The 26,435-nt window shown below is 48.6% G+C and overlaps 1 protein-coding gene across 1 annotated transcript in view; it reads right to left on the minus strand.

Annotated features, from left to right (window-relative positions):
- LOC144668756 (adhesion G protein-coupled receptor L1-like) overlaps positions 1 to 26,435 on the minus strand; it is a 153,445-nt gene that overhangs the window by 27,397 nt on the left and 99,613 nt on the right. The window contains exons 14-15 of the mRNA XM_078531087.1: positions 24,932 to 24,934; positions 18,106 to 18,147 (exon numbers count right to left, since the gene is read on the minus strand). Coding sequence (XP_078387213.1) covers positions 18,106 to 18,147; positions 24,932 to 24,934 — 45 coding nt within the window. The remainder of the gene's footprint in view (positions 1 to 18,105; positions 18,148 to 24,931; positions 24,935 to 26,435) is intronic.

Below are 26,435 nucleotides of genomic sequence, written 5' to 3' on the forward strand. Positions count from 1 at the left end.
GGGCAATATTTAGCCCTCAACCAACCATGCTAAAACAGATGATCTGGTCATTATCAGATTGCTCTGTGTGGGAGCTTGCTGTGTGCTAATTGGCTGCCATGTTTTCGGCATTACAACAGTGACTACGTTTCAAAAAGTATTTCATTGGCTGTAAATTTAAGGATGTCTTGAGGTCATAAAAAGGTGCTATAGAAAATCATATAATTATTTTGTTTGAAGTTTGGTATTTAGAGTATAGAGTTACAAGGATACTTGAACTCAGCAGAGATAACTCACATGTTCCAAGAGGAACTTGGATGAGGAAAAGTAAGCTTAACTTTACTAGGGCTGCTGCCCAATGTTGATAAGCCTACCTCAAAGTACGTGGGTAGACAACTCAAGCCCACAACGCATCTGTCCTTACATGAACACTCATGCTGATCGAGAATAGAAGGCTATAGGCAAGTAATGCACTGCGCGTGGAGGAGGAATCTGTAACTGGTTGACCTTTTTTCTATACTTCCTCATGGAACAGAAACCCAATGCAGAATCTGAACTGCACCTCAAGTCACTGTTGGAGAGACTGAGAATCTCACAGTGGCCCACCAGGAGTGAAAGGTGGAACAGGGAAAGGGAAGAGAGAGCAGGCGGATAGACAGCCACACCAACCTCTGTACCCAGAGATATCCCTGTAAGCTCAGCGCCAACTGCACAGAACTTTTGCTTTGAGACACGGACAATCGCGATTGGCTGATGGTGGATGGGTGGCCCGGCTGCTCTAGACTGAAAGGCGAGGGCGTCAGGAAAAGGACTCTAGCCCTGGTGAGCCATCTTGATGTTAGCAGCTCTGGAAAGGTTATTTCCTACCTGCTGACCTGTGACATTTTGTGTTATGGGTTCATGCTGTCAGCAGCGGTATCTGGGGCTGGGAGGGGGGAACGTGGAGCCTCACGCTGGACAGGAGGCCAGGTGGCCCACCATGCCTGTGCTGGCTCTTTGAAAGAGCTGTGTGATTAGTCCCACTCCCCTGCTCTTCCCCCAGAGCCTTTTCATGTATTGATCCAGTTCTCTTTTGAAAGTCACTGTTGAATCTGCTTCACTGCCCTTTTAGACAGTGCGTTCCAGATCGTAACAACTTGCCTAATCCTTCCCCCTATTGCTAATTACATTAAACCTGTGTCCCCTGGTTACTGATCCGCCTGTCAATGGAAACAGGCTGCCCTATCCTATCAAGACTTTATAATTTGCAACACCTCTATTTAACCTTCCCTTAACTTTCGCTTCTCAAAGGACAGCAATTACTGCTTTGCTAGTCCCTCCGTGTAACTGAAGTTCCTCATCTCTGGTGCCAAAATGGTATATCTTCTCTGCACCCTCTCCAAAGGCCTTGATGGCCCAGAATTGGACATAATATTCCAGCTTATATACTTCTTGTGTTCTCTGATTCTCTTGGCCCACAGTGACTCACACATCAGACCCAGCAAGGGAAACGCTGCGATGGCTAGTACCACACAAAAGGGAGGCAGCTGAAAATATCAGACAACAGGTGGGTAATAGCTGCACTAGGGTTGACATTGTAACACTAGAGCTTACTTGAGAAATGGTTTGTTGTCCTCATATCTACAGAAGCAAAGAAAAGAGGTTCCATTAGAATAAGCACCAGTGGCGGGAGATCACATCAACACTTGCATAATGGCTCTGTGTAACCCAAGGCCCAACAGTCAGCACCCAACTCCAGGAAGCCGCACAATTACTAACTCCGGCGTTAAACATCTGTCCAACAAATGTTTCTGTGTGATGTAGCAGGTCACAGGAGGCTCGGAAGGATGAAACTCCCCACGCCATTGTGCATTACACAGATGAAGGCACTTGCAACCCTTGAGGATATGCGCATCTGCTACTGGAGAAAGGGATAAAACCCAGGCTCACAGCTGGCAATGTTGGGGTGAGATCCAACTCCCGCATGCTCCTACATCCCCGCTACAACAGCGGAGCACATATTTGATAGGACAGGCTGTGCTGAGGTTGGATTCAGCTGGAATTTCCACCCAGAAACAGGCCATTTGGCCTAACTGGTCCAGGCTGGTGTTTATGCTCCACACGAGCCTCGTCCCGCACCTACTTCACCTCACCCCCTCGGCACCTTCCCTTCCTTTCTCCCACATATGTTTATGAAGCTGCCCCTTAAATGTATCTATGCTATTCACCTCAATACTCCTTGTGGTTTCACATGCTGAACACTCTCTGGGTAATGACATTTCCATACTGGATTTACTGGTAACTATCATAGAACCATAGAAAAGTTACAGCACGGAAGGAGGCCATTCGGCCCATCTTGTCCATGCCAGCCCGAGGACACCCAGGTGCCCTTTCTCTTTGTTGATCTTTAAAAGTTTCCCAATCTTCCAGCCTGCCACTGACCTTTGCAATTTGGTATGCCTTTTATGTTATCTTTAACTTCCTTGCTTAGCCATGGATGCTTTTTCCCCTCTTACCATCTTTCTTCCTCTTTGGAATATACTTTACTTGGGAGGAATTGAATATCTCCTTAAATATCTGCCACTGTTCATCAACTGTCCTACCTTGTAGTCTTCTATCTTAGGTTTATGGGCCCCAGTTCAGCTTGCACCTATAAATGGAAACCCCTGCTCTATGTCTACCCTGACAAACACTTCTGTCAGGCCCTCCATCAGGTTACCCCGCTGCCTTTTCTTTTCTAGAGAATACAGCTCCTAATTTACTCCCCCCACTCCCAGCTCTTCCCAACACATTTCCCAAGGGAAAGGCAGGCCCTGGCGGATATGCAGCATCTGGGATTCATATTCCAGGAAATCTGCAGTTGCTGGTGGTTACACAGTCTCCAGGTTCTCTAGACTAAGAGATATGCAACCCCTGGGGGTTTTAATAGTCCGAGAATCATAAAACACAGAAGGAGGCCATTCAGCCCATTGTGCCTGTTTCGGCTCTTTGAAAGGGTTATCCAGTTAGAGTCATTACCGCCCCTCTTTCCCCATAGCCCTGCAAAACTTTCTTTTCCAAGTATTTATCCAATGGCCTTTTGAAAATTACTATGTTAATCTGCTTCCACCGCCCTTTCAGGCAGCGCGTACCTGATCACAACTCGCTGTGGGATTTTTTTTTTTTCCTCTCACCTCCCCTCTGGGTCTTTTGCCATTTCCCTTAAATGTTCTGATTACTGACTCTCCCGCCATTGGAAACAGTTCCTACTTATTCATTCCATCAAAAACCTTCACCTCTATCAAATCTCCCGTAATCTCTGCTCTAAAGAGAACCATCCCAGCTCCTCCATATTACTGATGTCCCATATCCCTGGTACCATTCTGCACCCCCCACAAGGGGCACAGACATCCATGCTAAAGTGTGATACCCAGACTTGGACTCAATAGTCCAGCGAGGGTTTAACCAGTGATTTAGAAAGATTTCACATAAGGTTAAGGTTACACAGTTTGGGACTTATGAACCTGAGAGATACGCAGTCTCTGGGTTAATAAGTCCACCAGATACTGAGCCTGTGGAGGGATACACAGTCTCCAGGATACAAAGCCCAGGACATACGCAGTCCTTGAGTGCACACAGCCCTCTCAGTATGATTAGTTCGATGCTCCTCAGTCCCTGGCACTGTTTATGGTCATGCAAGTTAGGTGAGTTAACGACTGTTCCATGGATTCACTAGCCTGCTGCTTTTCAATAAAATATAACCTAAACCACAAGAAGCAGGGAGTGGTGGGGTGGGGGGTGGTGGGGGTTGGTCTGGATCAGCACAGTATTCTTTTATTCCTGACACCTGGGTTCACATCCAGCCCAGAGACGCAATGAGGGAATTAAGTATGAGGAGTCGGAGCAGTGTCAATCTGATGCACCATAAATATCGATAGCACAAGAGAGGTCTCACAGACACTGGAAGAAGACTAATCTTCTGAAATTAGGGTTAGACATTATTGGAACAGTGCTGTACCTGTCCTGGGAGTGTTTGACAGGGACAGTGTAGAGGGAGCTTTACTCTGTATCTAACCCTGTGCTTTACCTGCCCTGGGAGTGTTTGATGGGGGCAGTGTAGAGAGAGCTTTACTCTGTATCTAACCCCGTGCTGTACCTGTCCTGGGAGTGTTTGATGGGGACAGTGTAGAGGGAGCTTTACTCTGTATCTAACCCCGTGCTGTACCTGCCCTGGGAGTGTTTGATGGGACAGTGTAGAGGAAGATTTACTCTGTATCTAACCCCGTGCTGTACCTGCCCTGGGAGTGTTTGATGGGACAGTGTAGAGGGAGCTTTACTCTGTATCTAACCCCTTGCTGTACCTGCCCGGGGAGCGTTTGATGGGAACATTGTAGAGGGAGCTTTACTCTGTATCTAACCCCGTGCTGTACCTGTCCTGGGAGTGTTTGATGGGGACAGTGTAGAAGGAGCTTTACTCTGTATCTAACCATGTGCTGTACCTGCCCTGGGAGCGTTTGTTGGGGACAGTGTAGAGGGAGCTTTACTCTGTATCTAACCCTGTGCTGTACCTGTCCTGGGAGTGTTTGATGGGGACAGTGTAGAGGGAGCTTTACTCTGTATCCAACCCTGTGCTGTACCTGCCCTGGAAGTGTTTGATGGGGACAGTGTAGAGGGAGCTTTACTCTGTATCTAACTCTGTGCTGTACCTGCCCTGGGAGTGTTTGATGGGGACAGTGCAGAGGGAGCTTTACTCTGTATCTAACCCCTGTGCTGTACCTGTCCTGGGAGTGTTTGATGGGGACAGTGCAGAGGGAGCTTTACTCTGTTTCTGCCCCTGTGCTCTACCCGCCCTGCGAGTGTTTGATGTTAACACTGGCTACAAAAGTGAGAAAAGTTTTCCTTATTTAACACAATGCTTATGGGAGAAAGTACATTTTGATAAGTAAAGCATTGAATAAGGATCAGAAAAATGACAAAGTTCAACCAATTTAAGATCGAAAGTAAAATTTCCTTTGAATTGTTAGCGATCCTTTTTTGTTAAAACAATGGAGAAATCCTCAATCCTGTTCAACCTGTGAGATAAATCCATTGGAACAGCTCATGTATAAAGAGAGGGTGTACTATGGTATTGTTTAAGGTGCATGGTCAACTAGGTGGTTTAATTGCTCACCATTGTTCAAACAGACCTGTGAACCTGGAGCCTTTGCTGGACAGGCACTCAAAGCAGGTATCTGCACTCCGACTGTAGCCTAGGACCTGTTCTGAGCTGTGAAAGCGAGGCAGAGAGAAAGCCTACAGGAAGCCCAGGTACATAATAACCCTGTAAAGTTACCACCCCAGAAGGAAAAACCAGTTCAGACCAGTATACTTATTTCCCAGTTTTTACTGGTGTTCCATTTTAACGTATACAAGACCAGTTTGGACCAGTATTCTTATTTCCCAGTTTTTACTGGTGTTCCATTTTAAGGCATACAAGACCAGTTTGGACCAGTACTCTTACAGTTTTTACCGGTGTTCCAATTTAAGGTACACGAGACCAGTTTGGACCAGTTTTATTTCCCAGTTTTTACTGTTTTTTCCTTCTGGGACAGTCATCCACTTTCCAAATCTGTGACATCCGTGGCTGTGGTGTTTACCCTTAACATGATGCACGTCGGCAACTAGCAAGGGAAAGAAGTCCCTTGTGGGAGTAATCTATAGGTCCCCAAACAGTAGTTCAGCAGTAGGGCACAGTATAAACCAGGAAATAATGGGAGCATGTAAGAAAGGCACGGCAATAATCATGGGTGATTTTAATATGCATATAGACTGGACTAATCAAATTGGCAAGGGTAGCCTCGAGGGAGAGTTCATAGAGTGTATTAGAGATTATTTCTTGGAACAAAAAGTTGTGGAACCAACTAGAGAGCAGGCTATTCTGGATTTGGTTTTGTATAGTGAGATAGGATTAATTAATGATCTCATAGTAAAGGATCCTCTAGGGAAGAGTGATCATAGCATGCTAGAATTTCAAGTTCAGTTTGAGAGTGAGAAACTTGAGTCCCACGTTCGTGTTCTGGAGTTAAACAAAGGTGAATACGTAGGCATGAGGGCAGATTTGGCCCTAGTGGACTGGGCAGGAAGACTACAAGGTAGGACAGTTGATGAACAGTGGCAGATATTTAAGGAGATATTCAATTCCTCCCAAGTAAAGTATATTCCAAAGAGGAAGAAAGATGGTAAGAGGGGAAAAAGCATCCATGGCTAAGCAAGGAAGTTAAAGATAACATAAAAGGCATACCAAATTGCAAAGGTCAGTGGCAGGCTGGAAGATTGGGAAACTTTTAAAGATCAACAAAGGGAAAGGGCACCTGGGTGTCCTCGGGCTGGCATGGACAAGATGGGCCGAATGGCCTCCTTCTGTGCTGTAACTTTTCTATGGTTCTACGGTTACTAAAAAAAAATAAAAAGAGCAAAGGTAAATTATGAAAGAAAATTAGCGCAAAATGTAAAAACTGATAGCAAAAGCTTCTACAAGTATATAAAAGGAAAGAGAGTAGCTAAAGTGAATGTTGGTCCCTTGGAGGATGAGACTGGGGAGTTAATAATGGGGAACGCAGAAATGGAAGAGACACTTAATCAATATTTTGCCTCAGTTTTCATGGTGGAGGACACTAGTACCACCCCAATAGTAACAGGTAGTGCAGAGGGTATAGAGAAGGAGGAACTTAGAACAATCACCATCACTAGAGAAAAAGTACTGAGCAAACTATTGGGATTAAAGTGTGACAAGTCCCCAGGACCTGATGACCACATCCCAGGGTCTTAAAGGAAGTGGCAGTGGATGCATTGGCTATAATATTCCAAAATTCCCTGGATCCTGGAAAGGTTCCAGTGGATTGGAAAAATGCTAATATAACGTGCTTATTCAAAAAGTGGGGGAGGCAGAATGTAGGAAACTATAGACCAGTTAGTTTAATGTCTGTTGTTGGGAAATTATTGGAATCCATTATGAAGGAAGTAGTAATGGGACATTTGGAAAGTCAAAATGCAATCCATCAGAGTCAGCATGGTTTTATGAAGAGTAAATCGTGTTTGACTAATTTGCTAGGGTTCTTTGAAGATGCGACAAGCAAGCGGGTAACGGGGATCCTGTAGATGTAGTATATCTGGACTTCCAGAAGGCCTTTGATAAGGTGCCGCACAAAAGATTAATACACAAGATAAGATCGCACAGAGTTAGGTGTAATACATTAGCTTGGGTAGACGATTGGCTAACAACAGAAAGCAGAGAGTCGTGATAAATGGGTCTTTTTCTGGATGGCAAGCTATAACTAGTGGGGTGCCACAGGGTTCGGTCCTTGGGCCCCAACTATTTACAATCTATATTAATGACTTAGATTCAGGGATAGAAGGTACTATAGCTAAATTTGCAGATGACACCAAAATAGGTGGGAAAGTAAGTTGCAATGAAGAAATAAGAAATTTACAAATGAATATGGACAGGTTAGGTGAATGGGCCAAAATTTGGCAGATGGAGTTTAATGTGGATAAGTGTGAGGTTATCCATTTTGGTTGGCAGAATATAAAGGCGACTTATTATTTAAATGGAGAGAAACTTCAGAATACTTCAGTGCAGAGGGATCTGGGTGTCCTCGTGCATGAATCACTGAAAGCTAGTATGCAGGTACAGCAGGTAATAAGGAAGGCAAATGGAATTTTGGCATTTATTGCTAAAGGAATAGAATATAAAAATAGGGAAGTGTTGTTGCAACTGTACAAGGCATTGGTGAGACCGCACCTGGAGTACTGTGCACAGTTTTGGTCCCCTTACTTGAGGCAGGATGTAGTTGCATTGGAGTTCAGAGGAGGTTCACTGGATTGATTCCAGAGATGCGGGTTTTGTCTTATGAGGGTAGGTTGAGCAGTTTAGGCCTGTATTTGCTAGAGTTTAGAAGGGTGAGAGGAGATCTAATTGAGGTAAATAAGATGCTAAAGGGGATAGACAAAGTTGATATGGAGCAGATGTTTCCCATTGTGGGCATTCTAGAACAAGAGGCCATAGTTTTAGGCTAATGGGTGGTAGATTTAAATCAGAGATGAGGAGTAATTACTTTTCTCAAAGGGCCTGTGGAATTCACTACCTCAGAGTGTAGTGGATGCAGGGACGCTGAATAAATTTGAGATAGACAAATTTTTTATTAGTAACAGGTTGAAAGGTTAAAAGGCGGGAAATTGAAGTTGAGGCCGAAATGAGATCAGTCATGGTCGTATTGAATGGCGGGGCAGACTCGAGGGGCTGAATTGCCTATTCCTGCTCCTAGTTCTTATGTTAGACCAGTATTCTTATTTCCAGAACAAAAACAGAATTACCTGGAAAAACTCAGCAGGTCTGCCAGCATCGGTGGAGAAGAAAAGAATTGACGTTTCGAGTCCACATGACCCTTCAACAGAACTGAGTGTAGTTAGGAGAGGGGTGAAATATAAGCTGGTTTAAGGTGGGGGGCGGGGGGAGAGAAGTTGAGGGTGGGGTGGTTGTAGGGACAAGCAAGCAGTGATAGGAGCAGATAATCAAAAGATGTCACAGACAAAAGGATCAAAGAGGTGTTGAAGGTGGTGATATTATCTAAGAAAAGTGCTAATTAAGAATGGATGGCAGGACACTCAAGGTACAGCTCTAGTGGGGGTGGGATGGAAAGACTGACAAGGTATTAGTTGTAGATTTAAAAATAATGGAAATAGGTGGGAAAAGAAAAATCTATATAAATTATTGAAAAAAACAAAAGGGAGGGGGAAGAAACGGGGTGGGGATGGGGGGAGGGAGTTTAAGATCTAAAGTTGTTGAATTCAATATTCAGCCCGGAAGGCTGTAAAGTGCCTAGTCGGAAGATGAGGTGTTGTTCCTCCGGTTTGCGTTGGGCTTCACTGGAACAGTGCAGCAAGCCAAGGACAGACATGTGGGCAAGAGAACAGGGTGGAGTGTTAAAATGGCAAGCGACAGGGAGGTTTGGGTCTTTCTTGCGGACAGACCGGAGGTGTTCTGCAAAGCGGTCGCCCAGTTTGCGTTTGGTCTCTCCAATGTAGAGGAGACCGCAGTGGGAGCAACGAATGCAGTAGACTAAGTTAGGGGAAATGCAAGTGAAATGCTGCTTCACTTGAAAGGAGTGTTTGGGCCCTTGGATGGTGAGGAGAGAGGAAGTGAAGGGGCAGGTGTTGCATCTTCTGCGTGGGCATGGGGAGGTGCCATAGGTGGGGGTTGAGGAGTAGGGGGTGATGGAGGAGTGGACCAGGGTGTCCTGGAGGGAACGATCCCTATGGAATGCCGCCGGGGGGGTGAAGGGAAGATGTGTTTGGTGGTGGCATCATGCTGGAGTTGGCGGAAATGGCGGAGGATGATCCTTTGAATGCAGAGGCTGGTGGGGTGATAAGTGAGGACAAGGGGGACCCTATCATGTTTCTGGGAGGATGGAGAAGGCGTGAGGGCGGATGCACGGGAGATGGGCCGGACACGGTTGAGGGCCCTGTCAACGACCGTGGGTGGTAAACCTCGGTTAAGGAAGAAGGAGGACATGTCAGAGGAACTGTTTTTGAAGGTAGTATCATCAGAACAGATGCGACAGAGGCGAAGGAACTGAGAGAATGGGATGGAGTCCTTACAGGAAGCGGGGTGTGAGGAGCTGTAGTCGAGGTAGCTGTGGGAGTCGGTAGGCTTGTAATGGATATTGGTGGACAGTCTATCATCAGAAATTGAGACAGAGAGGTCAAGGAAGGGAAGGCAAGTGTCAGATATGGACCATGTGAAAATGATGGAGGGGTGGAGATTGGAAGCAAAATTAATAAATTTTTCCAGGTCCCGACAAGAGCATGAAGCCGCACCGAAGTAATCATCAATGTACCGGAGAAAGAGTTGTGGGAGGGGGCCGGAGTAGGACTGGAACAAGGAATGTTCCACATACCCCATAAAGAGACAGGCATAGCTGGGGCCCATGCGGGTACCCATAGCCACACCTTTTATTTGGAGGAAGTGGGAGGAGTTAAAGGAGAAATTGTTCAGTGTGAGAACAAGTTCAGCCAGACGGAGGAGAGTAGTGGTGGATGTGGATTGTTCGGGCCACTTATTTCCAGTTTTTAATGGTGTTCCAATTTAAGATATACAAGACCAGTTTGGACCAGTATTCTTATTTCCAGTTTTTACTGGTGTTCCAATTTAAAGTATACAAGACCAGTTTGGGCCAGTATTCTTATTTCCAGTTTTTACTGGTGTTCCAATTTAAAGTATACAAGACCAGTTCGGAGCAGTATTCTATTTCCAGTTTTTACTGGTGTTCCAATTTAAGGTATACAAGACCAGTTTGGATCAGTACTCTTATTTCCCAGTGTTTATTGGTGTTCCAATTTAAAGTATACAAGACCAGTTCGGACCAGTACGCTCATTTCCCAGTTTTTACTGGTGTTCCAATTTAAGGTATAAAAGACCAGTTCGGACCAGTATTCCTCGTTCCAGTTTTTACTGTTTTTTTCCTTCTGGGTTGAGAAATGTTGGGCATTTACTAGGCCTGGGCATCACTGGGTCACGTGTCCTGGCGTTATTGGGTCACGTGTTTCAGCCATAACTTAGTCACTTGTCCACGTGTAAATGGGTCACATGCCTGCGTTTAATTGCATCCCATACCTGGGTGTAATTAGGTCAAAATCCTGGAACTCCCCAGTACAGCTGGAGCACCTTCACCGCATGGTTGAAGAAGGTGGCTCACCACCATCTTCCCAAGGGTAACTAGGGAAGAGCGATAAATACCGGCCTTGCCAGCAATTAATAAACAGGGTTTACCTGCAAGTGGCTCGCTGAATTGTGGGGGTGACTATCCAGCTAAAACTTGCCTGATCTCATCATGTTGCTGTACGCAATTCCCTCGGTCCATGGAAATGAGGAGGAGGTGAGTTAAAAAAAATGGGACACTCCTAATGTTGAGTTCAGCAACTCAGCCGCTAATGCCCTGGTGCCCGTCCACTTTATCATTTATATACCTATCACCCATGACAATGGGGTTAAGATAGGATTTATCTTACAGCAGGAAAAGTTAAGGGGAGATTTAATAGAGATATTTAAAATTGCTCGGAGTTTTGGTAGAATAGAGAGGGAGAAACTGTTTCCACTGGCAGAGAGCCTGGTAGCCAAAGGGAAGTGATTTACAGATAATTGGCAGAAGAATCAAAGGGGATGTGAGGGGGAAAGGGTTTTTAAGCTGTGAGTTACACTGATCTGGAATGCATTGTCTGAAAGGGTGGTGGAAGCAGATTCAGTCATAACTTTCAAAAGGGAATTGGATAAGTACTTGAAAAGGATGCAAAATGCAAGGCTGTGGGGATAATTGATGGGGCTAATCGAATAGCTCTTTCAAAGAGCCAGCACAGACACAATGGGCTGAATAGCCTCCTGCTGTGCTGTAAGGTTCTAAGTGATTTCCCATAGTGTGAAGTGGCAAAGGCCCCATTGGGTTACACAGACACATTCAGCACAGAAGACCCAGCAATTATAAACAGCAGCAATTGCAATGGAGTGAAATGTTAAAATTTGCATTGCAGCAACACATCAGCAAAAGTGCCACTCAACAAGCATAGCCAAGCATCTGATCAGCTTAAACCTGGGGCTTCTTCTCCAGTGCAACTCTTTAAGGCTTTTTGAAAAAAATGTCACATTTTCATTTCCAATAGATTTCTTCACCACAAACTGACGAAAGGCGAGAGTTTCCACACCTGCCCGCAGCCTGGGACTGCCTGGTCCCGCAGCAAGTCAATGGACTTCTGGCTGGGGCGCTGCCTCGCAGCCCCCACCCCCCCCGGTGGGTCCCGCCCGTGAAGGGGGCTGGAAAATCCCGGCCTAAATCCTCTCCCAGCCCCAGGGGAAACAAGGACCTGTCTGTTCCTCCACTCACTGACCTCCTGCAATCACCTCTTTGGACTGCATGCCTTCACATGCACACTCACGCCCACAAACAGATGCCTGCACACAGACACACGCCCAAGCAGCGGGATATTTGTGACTAACAGTGCTCGGCTCCATTATCCAGGAAGTATCGCTCCAAAGGATATTGTTGGTGCGATGTGCCTGTGAAAAAGTGCAATATTCCGGTCATTTTTAAAAATTCTTTTTGATAGGGTGTGGGTGTTGCCCATCCCTAATTGCCCTTGAGTAGCTAGCAAGGCCATTTCAGAGGGCAGTTAACAGTCAACCACATTGCTGTGGGGGTCTAGAGTCACATGTAGGCCACACCAGGTAAGGACAGCAGATTTTCTTCCCAAAAGCTCATTAGTGAAGCAGAAGAGCTTTTACAACAATTGATGATCGTTGTCATGGTCACCATCAATGGGACTAGCTTTATAATTCCCAATTCCAGCTGTCATAGTGAGATTTTAACCCATGTCTCCAGAGCATTAGCCTGGGCCTCTAGATTACTAGTCCATTGACATTACCACTACACCACTGGAGCTAACATAAAGGTGGACACCAGAAAAAAATAAAAGCTGACAGGTTGTTATAAATACCCAATTGAACATATGATGGCCATCATGGAAGGGAGCCTCTCAGTCTATCCAGAATGGACTCCACGTGACTCCGGTCCCACACTATGTGGGCGGCTCTTAGTGCCCTCAAAGATGACCCACTAGCCAGTCAGTTTTCAGAGCAACCAGGGATGGACAATAAATGTGACCTTGTCTCTTTCTCTCTCTGCTTCTGTTTTTCTCTGTCTCTGCTAGCCTATCACTGTTGTAGTTCTGTTTCTCTCTCAATATTGCTGTGTCTCTGACCGCCTGGCTGCCCACACCTCTTTGTATCTCTGTCTTTCTGTCTGTCTGCAATATGATGGGCCGTGTTGAGGGCTGGTTGGCTTTACCTACCCAGCTCAATCAAATTGCACTTAGTTGCGCAATCTCATCATTTCTGCAGTTGTGTGTAATGGTGTGTATACACAGATCTTTACACACTCACCTGAACACACACACACACACTCCACACACACACTCAACAAACACTAATCCATAGATGTACACAGACACACACACAAGCAAACACACACACACGCACACACACTCTCACACATGCATACTAAACACTCGTGCACACACACATGTACATACACACACGCACTTACTCACGCACACATACACACGTCACACATTGAACACACACAGACACACGCAGATACACACACTCAATACCCACACATGCACACAGACACACACACAACACTTACACATGCACACACACATTACACACTGAGTGCGCGCGCACACACACACACACACACCACCCCCCCCCCCCCCACCACCCTCCCACAATCTCCCACTCTCAGCCTCACTCTATCTCTAATGCAGTTTCCCAAAAGCCAGTGAACACATAGACCATGACCCTGGATTGGTTGCTGGCCATTGTACAGTAGAAGTATTGATCAGAGCACGCCAGGAATCAGCCATTATGCATCCATAACCAAGGACTAAGGTGTGGCTGGACATGGTGGATAATTTGGAAATCTTTATATTATCCTGTATTAGATTCAAAGAGCACAGGTGACCCATCTTGCCAGTCACACGACAGTGCTGGGTACAAACATTCCTGGGATGCTTACAGCCAGCTTCAGGAAACTGGGAGCAAGTGGGAATAACTGATTGGCTTAGGCTTCCTCCCAGTGTGGAAAATGCTAACAGACTCCTTAAGCACTGGGTTGGTAAAATAGGTAGACTTTTGGCAAATCAGGCAGTGGTTTGGTAAAATGGGTAGAGGTTTGGTAACCCAGGCAGCAGGTTGGTAAAATGGGTGGTGGTTTGGTACTGCCAACTAACACTGGGCACTGTTCCACCCCTCCCCCTGAAAAATGCAACAGTGAGCGTGGTTCGACAGGGGCAGGTGATACCCAGGGTGGGATTTTCCAGCACGATCTTCTGGGCAGGCCGAAGTCAATGGACTTTTGGCCGGCTCACTGGCATCCGCTACGGGGGGACCCGCCACGCTGGGGCCGGAACATTCCGGCTTCAGACTTCATCGCCCTGACAGGCAGAGGGGCATGTGGCGAGACTTGATTCCTGCCTCGGCTCTGCCGGGGAACTGCTCCAACCCAATCAATGTCTGAGTGAAGAGTTCCTGATATGACTTAAGCAAGCACGGAGAGTAGTTACGGTAACTAGCATAGTTTCATTTAAAGGGAATCTAGACGAAACACACGGAGGAGAAAGGAATAGATTGGGGCGAGAGGATGAGGATGGAGAACCCTCGTGTGGATCAAACTCTAGTCGGACTGAAGAATCTGTTTCCTGTGCCGTAGAGTTCTGTGTAATTTATCAACTTCTCTGCTAAAAAGCCTTAAGGAATCAAGATAGCCCCAGATACTTAGCAAGCATTAAGAAAAAGCCAACCCTAGCATGTTTATAACAATTCAGACTTATGTACAACACATCCATCAGATGCTAGAGTTCAGCATAGGCTCCAAATGCTTCATATGTGTCACTTTTCTCTGCCAATCTCTCTTGTCAGACCACTTTGTGCCTTTTACTTCAAGCTCAGCTCACACAAAGGCAAAACCACAACAAACCCCAGAGCTTATTTAGGTACTGGATACAGGTGCAAGGCAAATGGATTTAGGACATGGGTCAGCCATGGTCTAATTGAACGGTGGAACAAAATTAAGGGGCTGAATGGCCTGCTCTTTTGTTCCTGTGATGCTCTTAACTGAAGCTGCTTTCACGCTGGGGTGACTGCGCCAGGGTCACAGGCCCCAATGCGAGGGTCGCACGGGCAACCTCAAATTAAGCTGGCCGGCTTCACTCATGGCAATAGCTCCGCTTAAATCCCATGCCCATGGTTCATGGGTCTGTCAGATCGACTCTGAGGCTGTGCCCAGCTGGGGGCCAGGAGCTAATGCCAAAATCCCGAGGAGGGAGCAGCTGTAATTTCTACACGAAATTTCTCCACATCTTCAACCCGGTTTCGTTTAGACTGGGTATGACCTGTCGGCTTGACTGCTCTATTAGCACAGTTAAATGTCCCAAGATGCTACATGCAGGCTAAAGGAACACAATGGCCGCATGCAGAGAGAGAGAGAGAGAGCGACTGAAAGAGGGGGCCACAAACCGAGTTAAGGAAGTGAGTTTTAAGGATGGCGTCAATGGAGGATAGGGAGGTGGAGGAGCGGAGAGGTTTAGGGAGAGAATTTGGGGCCCAGGCAGCTGAAGGCACGGACACCAACGATCGGGCGAAGGGACAGGAGGGTCCGCAAGAAAGCAACGTTCGAGGAATCGCGAGCTATGTGAGGGTTGTAGGGCTGGAGGAGGTTACAGAGGTAGGGAGGGAAGGAACGGGCCAAGTAAGGGTTTAAGCACAAGGGTGGGAATTTTAAATTGAAGGTATTGGGGACTGGGAGCCAGTGAAGGGGAGTGAGGTAAGGGTGAGCAAGATTTGGTCGGGGGTTAGGATACAGGCAGCAGAGCTTTGGATGAGCTGAAGTTTAGGCGAGGTGAAGGATTGGTAGGGTTGCCAAATGTAATTCATTGTATTCCTGGAGGTTTCAAACATACAAATTAGGAGCAGGAGGAGGCCATTCGGCCCCTCGAGCCTTTCATCACATGATTTGCCCAACACTCCGGCCATTAGTCGGCCAACTTGTGACGCACTGCCTTCCTACGCCAATTGGAAAGCAAAAAAGGACTCGGTACCCAATTGGATGATGCTTGACTGTCAACCAAACAGCAATGTTTTTTTTTCCATTTTCAATATTTTTAACATCTGGTAAAGAGGAATGTTCAAAGAAAATTTAAAAAAAAACCCAGGGCAGGATTTTTACCTTGTCGGGCGGGTGTGGTGGGCGGGCTCGGTGGGCAGGCCTGGGAGCCACCCGCGATCGGGCCCCGACTGCGCTTTCCCGCCAGTTGGCCGGCTAACGGCCAATCAGCGTGAATCGCGCGCTGAAACGCTGAGCGCTGCCAGGGTGGGGGGGGGGGGTGGGAGGAGCACGAGCGGTAAGGTGTGCGCATGCGCGCGCTGAGGGGGGGTGCACTCAGTGAAAGCTCCCTGAGGGCAGAGAGTTACCTCAGGGCGCTGAAGATTTCTAACATCAAAAACAAAGATTTTAAAATGAAGGTAAACGCGTCCCCTCGTGCGACCTCTTGTCACATGGGCAGGGACAGGTTAAAAATGAGATTTTAAAAATGTTTATTTTATTTTTAATTAACATCGGAAACCTCATCCGGCCCGTGGATGAGGTTTCCTCAAAAATCCAAAGGCTGCTTGGCCTTTTTGCCTGCCTGCCAACCGTAGGGTTGGATGGGCAGGGAAAAATTCACTTTAATTCGTTTATTAATGGGCTTAACCACCCCTCTTAATTGTTGCCGGGCGTGCTGCCGACTCGTGTGTGTGCCCGATGACCGAAATATCGCACGAGTGTGCGATGAGGTCGGGACGCTTGCCCAATGTAATCCCGCGCCATCTCACACTCGTGGGCGTCAGGCGCGTGCCCGTATGCCATGCTGGAAATCCAGCCCCCAGTCGTTTTGCACGTCCCGATGATTTTGGCTCCAGGGCTGCACGCAGGCAGTGTCCCGGAGACTGATCTCCAGTTCCTGCAGGCTCCATGCCAACCCTGGAGGGTTGGCAACCCTAAGGATTGGTGAGCGCCGGAACAGGCAGACGGGAGGTGACAAAGGCACAGGGAGGGCGGTTTCACGGCCAATGGGCTAAGATCGGCGGGGCGGATGGGGGAGGCGGGGAGAGGGTAGGCTGTTTTGATGATGGAGGGGACGTGATGCTGGAAGCCCCAGTTCAGATGTAACAGAAACCCCCAAGGATGAAAACAGTCAGTTGACGCTTGTAGCCAGTGAGGCGGGTGGAGTCGGCTGTGAGCGTTTGATTATGCTGCAGGGGCTAAAGTGAAGGCTCCTGGGGCTTCTGAAACTAAGGCTTATCCAAGTCTGGATTGGAACAGACTGACAGCAGGGAACGGTCAGGAGAGCAGCAGAGGCCTAGACCAGTGATACTCCTAACACTCTGTGGGGCCCTTGTGTGACTCCTTACACTCTGCACCGTCTGCACCTTTCATGACACTTTATTGGTCCCACTGTGTTGTGCATCATTCGGTGTATGATACCCACATGGAGGGAGACCCCTTGTTTAGGAATTCTTAACCCACCCAACTTGTCAACTGTACCAGCAGCTGCTCATTGCCCCTCTGAGTCTGTGTGAATGGCCCTCCAGGAACCTGAAGACCTGCTTATGGTGCCTTGTTCTACCTGGAGGATCTCCTGCCTGGCTTTGGTGTGGAAAGCTGAGCCATGGAATAGGTTTCTGCCAGTGGCTGGACAGAGTTCGGAGCCCTTATTAATGACTCACTTGTGGCTGTCGAAGGCAAGGATCATGAAGCATGTGGTTAGTTAATGACCTGGTGCCCAGTAATCATTAACTTCTCATCAGAAGGGCAGCCAGCCAGGCACCTACACATAATCCCTTAGAACACAAAGCTCAGATAACATCGCATTACTCACAGGAGAATCTGTTTTATTGAAACAATCCCCCGAAGGATGTGTCAGAAACAGATTCACACACATTTCTGGATCCAGGTTCTAGGCTCTGGCATGCTGGGTGCTCACTAGGTCCAGATGTCACTGGGTTACATGTTTGATGCCACTGGGTGACATGTTCAATGTCACTGGGTCATGTGTCCAGGTGTCATTGGGTCACATGTTCAGCGTCACTAGGTCATGTGTCCAGATGTCATTGGGTCACATGTTTGATGCCACTGGGTCACATGTTCAGCATCACTGGGTCATGTGTCTGGATGTCACTGGTTCACATGTTTGGTGTCACTGGGTCACGTGTCTGGGTGTCATTCGGTCACATGTTCGGCATCACTGAGTCACGTGTCAAGGTGTCACTGGGTCATGTGATGGGCATCAATGGGTCACCTATTTGGTGTCACTGGATCATGCTTGTCTGGGTGCTGTTGATAGGGTTGTTTAGGTAAGTCCATTACATAACTGGTTTTGGAGATGCAGTGGGTGTGAATGGGAAAAAAGCAGAGTCAGGAGGGGTCTGGTCATTATTGATGACCATCGACCTGGATCCAGGTTTGTGCTGTAACTGATGTCTTAGCAGATGGAGAATGAGGAAGACAAGCTCTGAACTGAAAGGACTGGTGGTTTTCTTACCCTGGCAAATCCATACTATAGTAGCCATCACATATGGGGTAACTAGCAAGCATGAAAATTAACAAGGAAGGGAAAGGGGGGAAAGAGAGACAAAGAAGCACGAAAAGGTTAACTCACTCTGAACATGCAGCATGCAGCAGCTTATACAGGAGTTTGTTCCTCAACATCCTCCCATCTCATTAATCCAGATTTCAAACAGAAAATTCCACGTAACCTCAAACCATGGGGCAGCTCAGTTCCAGGTTTCGACAGTATTGAAAGAAATGCACAACACAAAGGCCTGCAGATAGGGGGAGCATGCAGCCCCAGAGAGAGGGCATGGTCCGCAGGGGAGGCGGGGTGGGGGGGTGGTGGGTGTGTATCCCCAGGGGCAGGCTGTGGCCCCAAGGGGAGGATGTGGGCCCACAGGGAGGGTGTGGCCCCAAGGGGAGAGCGTGGCCCCAAAGGGAGGGTGTGGCCCCACAGGGAGGAGTGACCACACGGGGAGGGTGTGGCCCCACAGGGAGGGTTTGGACATACGGTGAAAGGTGTGGGCTGAGGGGAGTGAGTGAGGTGCGGGGGGAAAGGGTGGTCATAGGAGAGGCTGAGGGTCCTGGGTGAGTGTGTGGGTCTGGCAGGGGGAGGATGTGGGCTCCTGGGAGAGGGTGTGAGCCCTGGGGGTGTGTGTGGGCCCATGGGAGGGTCTGACCCCGGTGTGGTGGGGGTGGGGGGAGGTGGTGTGTGGGGAAAGGTGTGATCTGAGGGGAGTGAGAGTCCAGGGGGAAGGGGTGGGCCTAGGGGGAGGGCGAGGGCCTCAGGTGCAAGGTGAGGGCCCCAGGTTGTGGGGGCTGGTGTGGTGGGACTGGGGGGAGGCCCAAGGTTCATGGAGAAGCTTAGGGGAAGGGTACAAGCCCAGGGTTAAAGGTCAGGCCTGGGGCTTGGAGTTCTGGGGCACAGATCTGAGAATCTGTCGCACGCTTGGGAGGAACAGGTGATACATCTCCATCATCTGTATCTTGCGATGACCAGGAAGGTTAAAGGTGAACTGGAAGAACCTTGGTCTTCTATTGTCTAGGGACTCCCTTATTTAAGGAGCAGAGTACAGGTTAAATGAGAAGAAGAAGGGGTCAGAGGTCAGGTGTAGATGATAAAGTCAGGATCGGGGGGCAGGCTCTCAGTCAATGCACAGATATAGGGGTCAGAGTCAGAGAGGATCAAGGGCAGGGGCAGGGTAGGGTCAAGGGCAGGGGGAGGGTCAGGGGCAGGGTCAAGGGCAGGGGAAGGGTCAGAGGCAGGAGAAAGACCAGGAGCATGGGCATGATCAGGATGGGGGCAGGGGCTGGGTCAGGACCAGGGGCAGGATCAGGGGCTGGGTCAGGATGGAGGCAGGGTCAGGTGCAGGATGGGGTCAGGGTCAAGTGCAGGGTCAGGTGCAGGATGGGGTCAGGGTCAAGTGCAGGGTCAGGTGCAGGATGGGGGCAGGCCCAAACACAACAGTGAGCTGCAAAATTAGCATTGGGCGATATAGGAGCTTGTAAATGATTGAATTAACCAATAAAATTACTGGTGTTTTCATTCAGAATAAGAATGAAATCCTTGCCCATAAACTACAAGGTATGGATTTGAACAGCAATGTTTTATGGTCCATCAAACATGGGAGGAGACAAAACTCTGCAATCAGCCTGAATTTGGCATAAACTCAATTGTATTGGGAAATTGGAGCCATAACCTGCTTTGTCTTGTTTTCCCTCTCTGGCCCTGGTCATCCCACATTACGTTCCTATAACCCCGGGCAGTAGGTGAATGCTCAGGGTTTCCCTTTACCTCATGAATGGAACAGCTAGAGGGGTACGGATGTATCTCTCAGCCCCGCCTCCTCACTCAGACTCCCCGAGATCCTGCTGCTTGTGTCGCTGGGGGTGGGGTGCGGTGGGGCGGTGGCAGCAGGAGACAGATGTAGAAACAGAGGAAGAGCCATTCCCCATCCCGACCCCCTCCAGCCCTCTGGGCGAAAACATTTCTCCTCAACCCCCTGCCCCCACCCCACCTCCCTAATTCTTCCCACCGGTTACTTTCAATCTATGCCCCCAAGTTATTGACCCCTCAACTGAGGGCAACAGCTCCTTTCTCATCCACTCTCTCTAGACTCCTCATAGTTTCATACGCCTCAATTAAATCTCCCCTCAGCCTCCTGTGTTCCAGAGGAAACAACCCCAGCCCATTCAATCTTTCCTCATTGCTGGAATTCTTAATTCCTGGCAACATCCATGTAAATTCCTCTTAGGTCAAACCCTAAGACTAAATATAGCAAATCACCAAGTGCAATACAGGCATCGGGGTCGGTGGGCTAGTTGCTTGATCGGTATCATCCTTTTGTAGCAACCTGTCTTCCTCCAACACAACATTGAAATCTTGGTCTTCTCCACCCCCCACCAGTCTCCGCCACCCCACAATGGGGTTGCCAACTCTTGTTGGACGTCTTCCTGGAGGTTTAGTCACATGACCTCCTGCCCCCAAACCGCCTGCCCCCACACTTCTGCCGTTGGTCACCTGACATGTCCACCTCCCCTGCGGTCAATGGGGGGAAACATCCAGATTTCTGTTACCTGACTGGGCGATTTCTGATGTCAGCCAAGTAGCCAACTCCCGTTTTTCAATAATTCTGGAACTCAAAAAACGAAAGTGTGCAAAGGGAATGCAAAAAGGGGGCAATTTAAAATGTCCTGTGATTTTTTTGTTTCCTGCCAGTTGTGACTTGTATCAGTGTCCTGGAGTTGAATCTTCAATTCCTGGAGGCTCCAGGGCAATCTTGGAGGGTTGGCAACTCAGAGCTCCTTCCAAGTGTTGATCAGTCTTGAATTTATTTGCCTTTCACCAGTTGTAGCTCCTTCCCTTGCGCTGAAATGATGGTTTAACTTGGAACGGTGCTCAGCGTCAATCAACTCTATTGCGCCTTGATGTAAAACCCCTCTTATCCACCTGTGGCATTCCCAGACCTTTATATCCCACTCCCTCTGATACCAGGAAATGTTTTCCAGCTCCCCGGGGGCTTTTCCCTTGTAGCACTGTTGACCGAAAGCGAATGCGGCGCTCAAGGTGTGGCCTGAGTCGTGCCCGAAACCACTGCGACAGGACAGCCTCCTAATTCTTCTCTACCGATGAACAATATTGCTCAGCTTTGCTTCGTCGGTTCTGCCTCCATGCATGGCTGTGCTCGCTGGGTGTTGGTGTCACTCTACTTCCCCTCACGATGTAGTTTTGCTCGTTAGGTTTTTTTTCAGTTTAAGGCACTTATCGCTGTTGGTTTCCATGTGCCACCCACTTCCCCGGTCCTTCCTGCAGCTCCCTGGCTGCCTCATGGTGCCCGGCTGCTTAGCGTCACTGGCCCTTGTATTCCTGAGCCCTACTCGCGTGCGCACGTTCGACACTGTAGGGAACACGTGTCCATGTTCAGCTTCTCCCTTCCAACTAACCAGCGTGTTTATAAACCTGTCTGTCACCCTCTTGCTCAATGAGACCTACCTGTCTTGCCATCATTCAACTCAACGTCAGAACGCTCAGCTCCCCCTACACGAGCTGATGTTATCGACTGCTGCCTTCCACCAAACACTGACCAACCCCCCCTCCCTTTCCGAACCACCATGATAACCCAAACGTTCCTGAGTTTATAGCAGGTGTAGGAACAGAGGGTCTTCATTCTTTCACGGGATGTGGGCGTCGCTGGTGAGGCCAGCATTTGTTGCCCGTCCCTAATTGCCCTTGAGCTGAGTGGCTTGCTCGGCCATTTCAGAGAGCAGTTAAGAGTCAACCACATTGCTGTGGGTCTGGGGTCACATGTAGGCCAAACCAGGTAAGGATGGCAGATTTCCTTCCCTAAAGGGGCATTAGTGAACCAGATGGGTTTTTACAACAACTGATGATAGTTTTACGGTCACTATTACTGAGACGAGCTGTCAATTGCAGATTTTATGAATTGAATTTAAATTCCACCAGCTGCCGTGGTGGGATTTGAACCACGTTCCCAAAGCTTTAGTCTGGGACTCTGGACGATTAGCCCAATAATATTACGACAACATCACCATCTCCCCCAAGTCTATAAAGGTGGAAGTATGAGCCAATAATGTTGTTTAAAAAAACCTATGGGATCCTTGACCTATATAAACAGCAGAGAAGAACATGGAAGTTAGGCTAAGTCTTGGGGACAATCTAGAAGCTAGGATTATTCTCATTAGAGTACAGAAGGTTAAGGGGGATTAAATAGAGATGTTCAAAATTATGTTAAATTTTGATAGAGTAAATAAGGTGAAGCAGGTTCCAGTGGCAGAAGGGCCGGTAACCAAAGGACACAGATTTGAGATAATTGGCAAAAGAATCAGAGGAGGTGAGGGGATTTTTTTTAAAAACACTGCAAGCTTCTGTGATTTGGAAATACACTGCCCGAAAAGATGGCGGAAGCAGATTCAATAATACCTTTCGAAAGGGAATTGGATAAATAATTTGAAGAAGAGATTTTGCAAGGCTACAGGGAAAGAGCAGGATAGCTCTTGGAAGGGGTGGAACAGGCATGATGGGCCAAATGGCCTCCTTTTGTGCTGTGTAATGTAAACATCACCTAGCTATTCTTCACAAAGCCCTCTCTATCCTCTCCAACGCCTACCCACTTCTAGTCTAGCCTCACCTTTCTCTGTGTTGTCATCTCTAAAGCCTTCTGTTGGAAATACCCCCAACATCGAACCAACTCACAACATCCCGTGAAGGCCCAGGCCAAAATCACCAATACTGCCCTCCGCCCAAGTGAACCCCTTCCACCAACTCTCCTTATCTTTCTCTGACCTCTCGGCAGCGTTTTATATGGTAAATCATGAGTTGATTCTCCTCCATCACCTCTCCCCTGTTGTCCAGCTCTGGAGGATCACACTTGTTTGCTTCCTTCTCTGTAGGCATATGTCTGTTGACATAGTAGGAAGACACACGTCTTCCTGGAGAGAGGCAAGTTTGGGCGGGATGGGGTAGCACGGAGGGGGAGTGGGTTGGGGGCGGGGGATCTGGAGGGGGCAGGGGTTGGCCCGCTCATGGGCCCAGGGGGCCGGTTACGGAAGGAGCCCCCGTCCTCCCCCCGCCGCTTCCACCAGCCCATACAGCAAAAGTTGCCGGGCTGGCCTCTCCTTCCGGGAATTAATTGCCCACTTAAATGCCTCAATTGGCCCGCAGAAGGGCAGGCTGCCAGATGCCTACCTCACTGCTGGGTATGATTGTGGCAATGGAAGACTGCCCATTGGATTTAACGTGCCTTTCCCCCACCTTGTCAGCTGGGGAGCGTTAAACCCAGCCATTTAATGCAGTACGGAGGGAGTGCTGTAATGTTGGAGGTGCAGTCTTTCAATTAAGGTCCTAAACCCTGGCCCCATCTGCCCTCCCAGGCAGATGCAAAAGATCCCATGACATTGTATGAAGAAGAGTGGAGGCATTCTCCCGATGTCCTGGCCAATATTTATCCCTCAACAAACATCACTAGTCATTTATCGCATTCTTACATGGTAACGGTGACTGTACTGAGGAGTGTCCCTAGAGCTGAAGGTGAAGTGATGGAAAATGGAGGCAAGAATTAGGGGCGCACAGATATCCCAGAGGATTGTGGGGCTGAAGGAGATTAGCAAGATAGGGAGGGAAGAGGCCATGGAGGGATTTGTATGCAAGAATGGGGATTTTAAAATCAGGGCATGTAATTCCAGGACAGAGGGTGAGTGGAAAATGCCTCAGAGATGCCCGAAGGCAGTGTTTGCTTCTGGGGAAGGCTGGTGAAAACATGGGCACTTCAGTCATGAAAGGAGGCGAATGAGAAGAATTTTTAATGGGAATGTTCCTAAAGGAATCTCTTCACCAGGAGTCAGGTATATGAGGTGGGGAGGCTGGGTTCAGATCATTTGGCATTCTATTTCTCCCCAAATTATTATAAAGCTGCTGTTTGTCTGTGACAGTCCTGGACTGATGTATGGCGAGGATCCCCGAGCCCACGACAGCCACGATGCCCTTCTTGTGACCGGAACGTGACATAGGGCAGGCTGTATGCTGGCCGAGAGTGACACATCTCTCTCAGTCCTGGAGCCAAAGTGGCATTGACAAGGTGGAGTAAACCAGGAGTGATTCAGGTTCAGCCAGTTTGCTCAGGACGCTGTCACTGTTTGGGCGCAGAGGCTGAGCTGGAGAAGCGGTGAGGAGCAGGGGTGGGGGTCTCTGTCCCAGTGTCAGGCAGTGCCCGGTATCGGAGGCTGAGGATCGGCTCCGAGCTGTGACCAGGGCCCCCGTCCTCAAAAAAAAAACACACAAAGTCAACAGAGGCCCTGACGTCTAAACGCGGCAGAATCTAGAAATTAGAAGCAGGGAATGTTGGAAATACTCAGGAGGTCAGGCAGCATCTGTGGAGAGAGGAAAACAGAGTTAACGTTTCAGGTCGGTGACCTTATATCCTTTGCACGGGGCAAAGTTAGAGATATGACACGCCTTAAGCAGGTACAGGGGCAGGGACAGGGGGGATGAACGAAAGAATTATTTGACCAAAATGGATGACGGTGAAGGCAAAAGGGCGCGGGTGGTGGGACAAGTGGAGAAACAAAACATTTTTGATCTTTTGCCGTTTAATCTCTCCCGCCTTTCACTCTGTCACTAACCTTCCCTTTCATTTTATCCTCCTCTCCCGGCTTTTCCCGCCTCTCAACTTGCCTGAGGCCTGTTTCGGCTCTTCGCTTTTCCCCAGTTCTGATGGGGGAGGGGGAGGGGGTGGGGATCACGGACTCGAAACGTTAACTCTGTCTCTCTGTTGCTGGGACCTGCTGAGTATTTCCAGCACTTGCTGTTTTTAATTGGGGAACAGGGAGTGGGGGGGCTGCCGTGAGTGGACTGGGGCAGGCTTGCAGTTGGCGTGGGTCCCGTGTGCTCCCATCGAGCTCCTTCAGGGAGATTTTTTCGACCCTCTCTGTGTCGTCCCGCTATCTGCGCTGTGTGCCCCCCACCACACACATACCCCCCCCCCCACACACACACACCCCCCACACCCTCCCCCTCCCCCCACACACACACCCCCCACACCCTCCCCCTCCCCCTCACACACACACCCCACACACACACGCGGCCGCCTCGCAGTCCAGTCCGCCGGAGCGACTGGAACACGAGTGACCAAAGACTTGCATTTATATAGCACCTTTCACGACCGCAGCGTTTATTTGCAGCCAAGTGACGCACCCTTGAAATGCAGTCGCTGATTGGATGTCGGAATCGCAGCCACCAATTGGTGCACAGCAAGCTCCCCACAAACAGCAGTGACGAACCGGTCCATCTTAGTCACTTGGGAGGTAAATAGCAGCCGGGAGAGCCTGGCTCTCCTTTGAATTTATGAGCACTCCCTCAGCAGCGGAGGGAGTGCCGCTCTAGAATTTATACTCAAGCCTCCAGGACAGGATTTGAACCCAGCTACTTTCTGGTTCAGAGGCAAGAGCGCCTAGCAGCACTTGTAAAACAGCGCTGAGCTCGAGCAATCGAACAAGACAAAAGAGCAGCTCTATTTCATCACAGTTAGATCGAACATTCTTCATTTCTGGCCAGACAGACTGCAGGGGGAGGGAGAGCTGCCCAAGAGTTGGTTGTGGGGGGAAACTTCCACAGTTTGGAAGACCTGAGCTTAGGGTTGATTGTGGTGTGCCAAATTCAACACAGCGGGGGAGGAAGAGCATATTAATTGGATTATTTGCAGCCAAAGAACGCGATTATTTGTAAAACAGACAAGTAAATACGGGAGAGTATGAAGTGTTTGCCATTTTTCATAGCCCGTCGCCACCATCTAGTGGGCAATGTCAAGTATTGCAGTGCAGTGCCTCAGGAGAGTCGGCATATCTGACCTCAATACATTGCTCACGGCCTGAGGACCCAGCATGAGTCAAACTGCAGCATACTTTCAAAATGAGGACAGAGGGCTTCCTCGCGTAGTTTTGTGAGGTTGCTTAAAAAGTCCAATTGGCAAATGACACTGCATAGGTCCGGTCACAAATGAAACATGTCCTTCAGCACCTGATTTCTGCCAATCGCTGCAATGGTACCAGGGAGTTGGGTTTTAAAGTCCTGTTGCAGCAAACTGCTCTGTTATTTAACCATGGTCATATGTAGTGTTAAACTATCCCATCACACTGCTCCACTCATCTACAAGGTGCATTACAGAAACTCAGCAAAGATCCTTCGACAGCACCTTCCAAACCCACGACCTCTATCATCTATAAGGACAAGGGCAGCAGATACATGGGAACACCACCGCCTGGAAGTTCCCCTCCAAGCCACACACCATCCTGACTTGGAACTATATC

Source organism: Cetorhinus maximus, chromosome 28 (assembly GCF_964194155.1).
Source record: "Cetorhinus maximus chromosome 28, sCetMax3.hap1.1, whole genome shotgun sequence".
Classification (NCBI taxonomy): domain Eukaryota; kingdom Metazoa; phylum Chordata; class Chondrichthyes; order Lamniformes; family Cetorhinidae; genus Cetorhinus; species Cetorhinus maximus.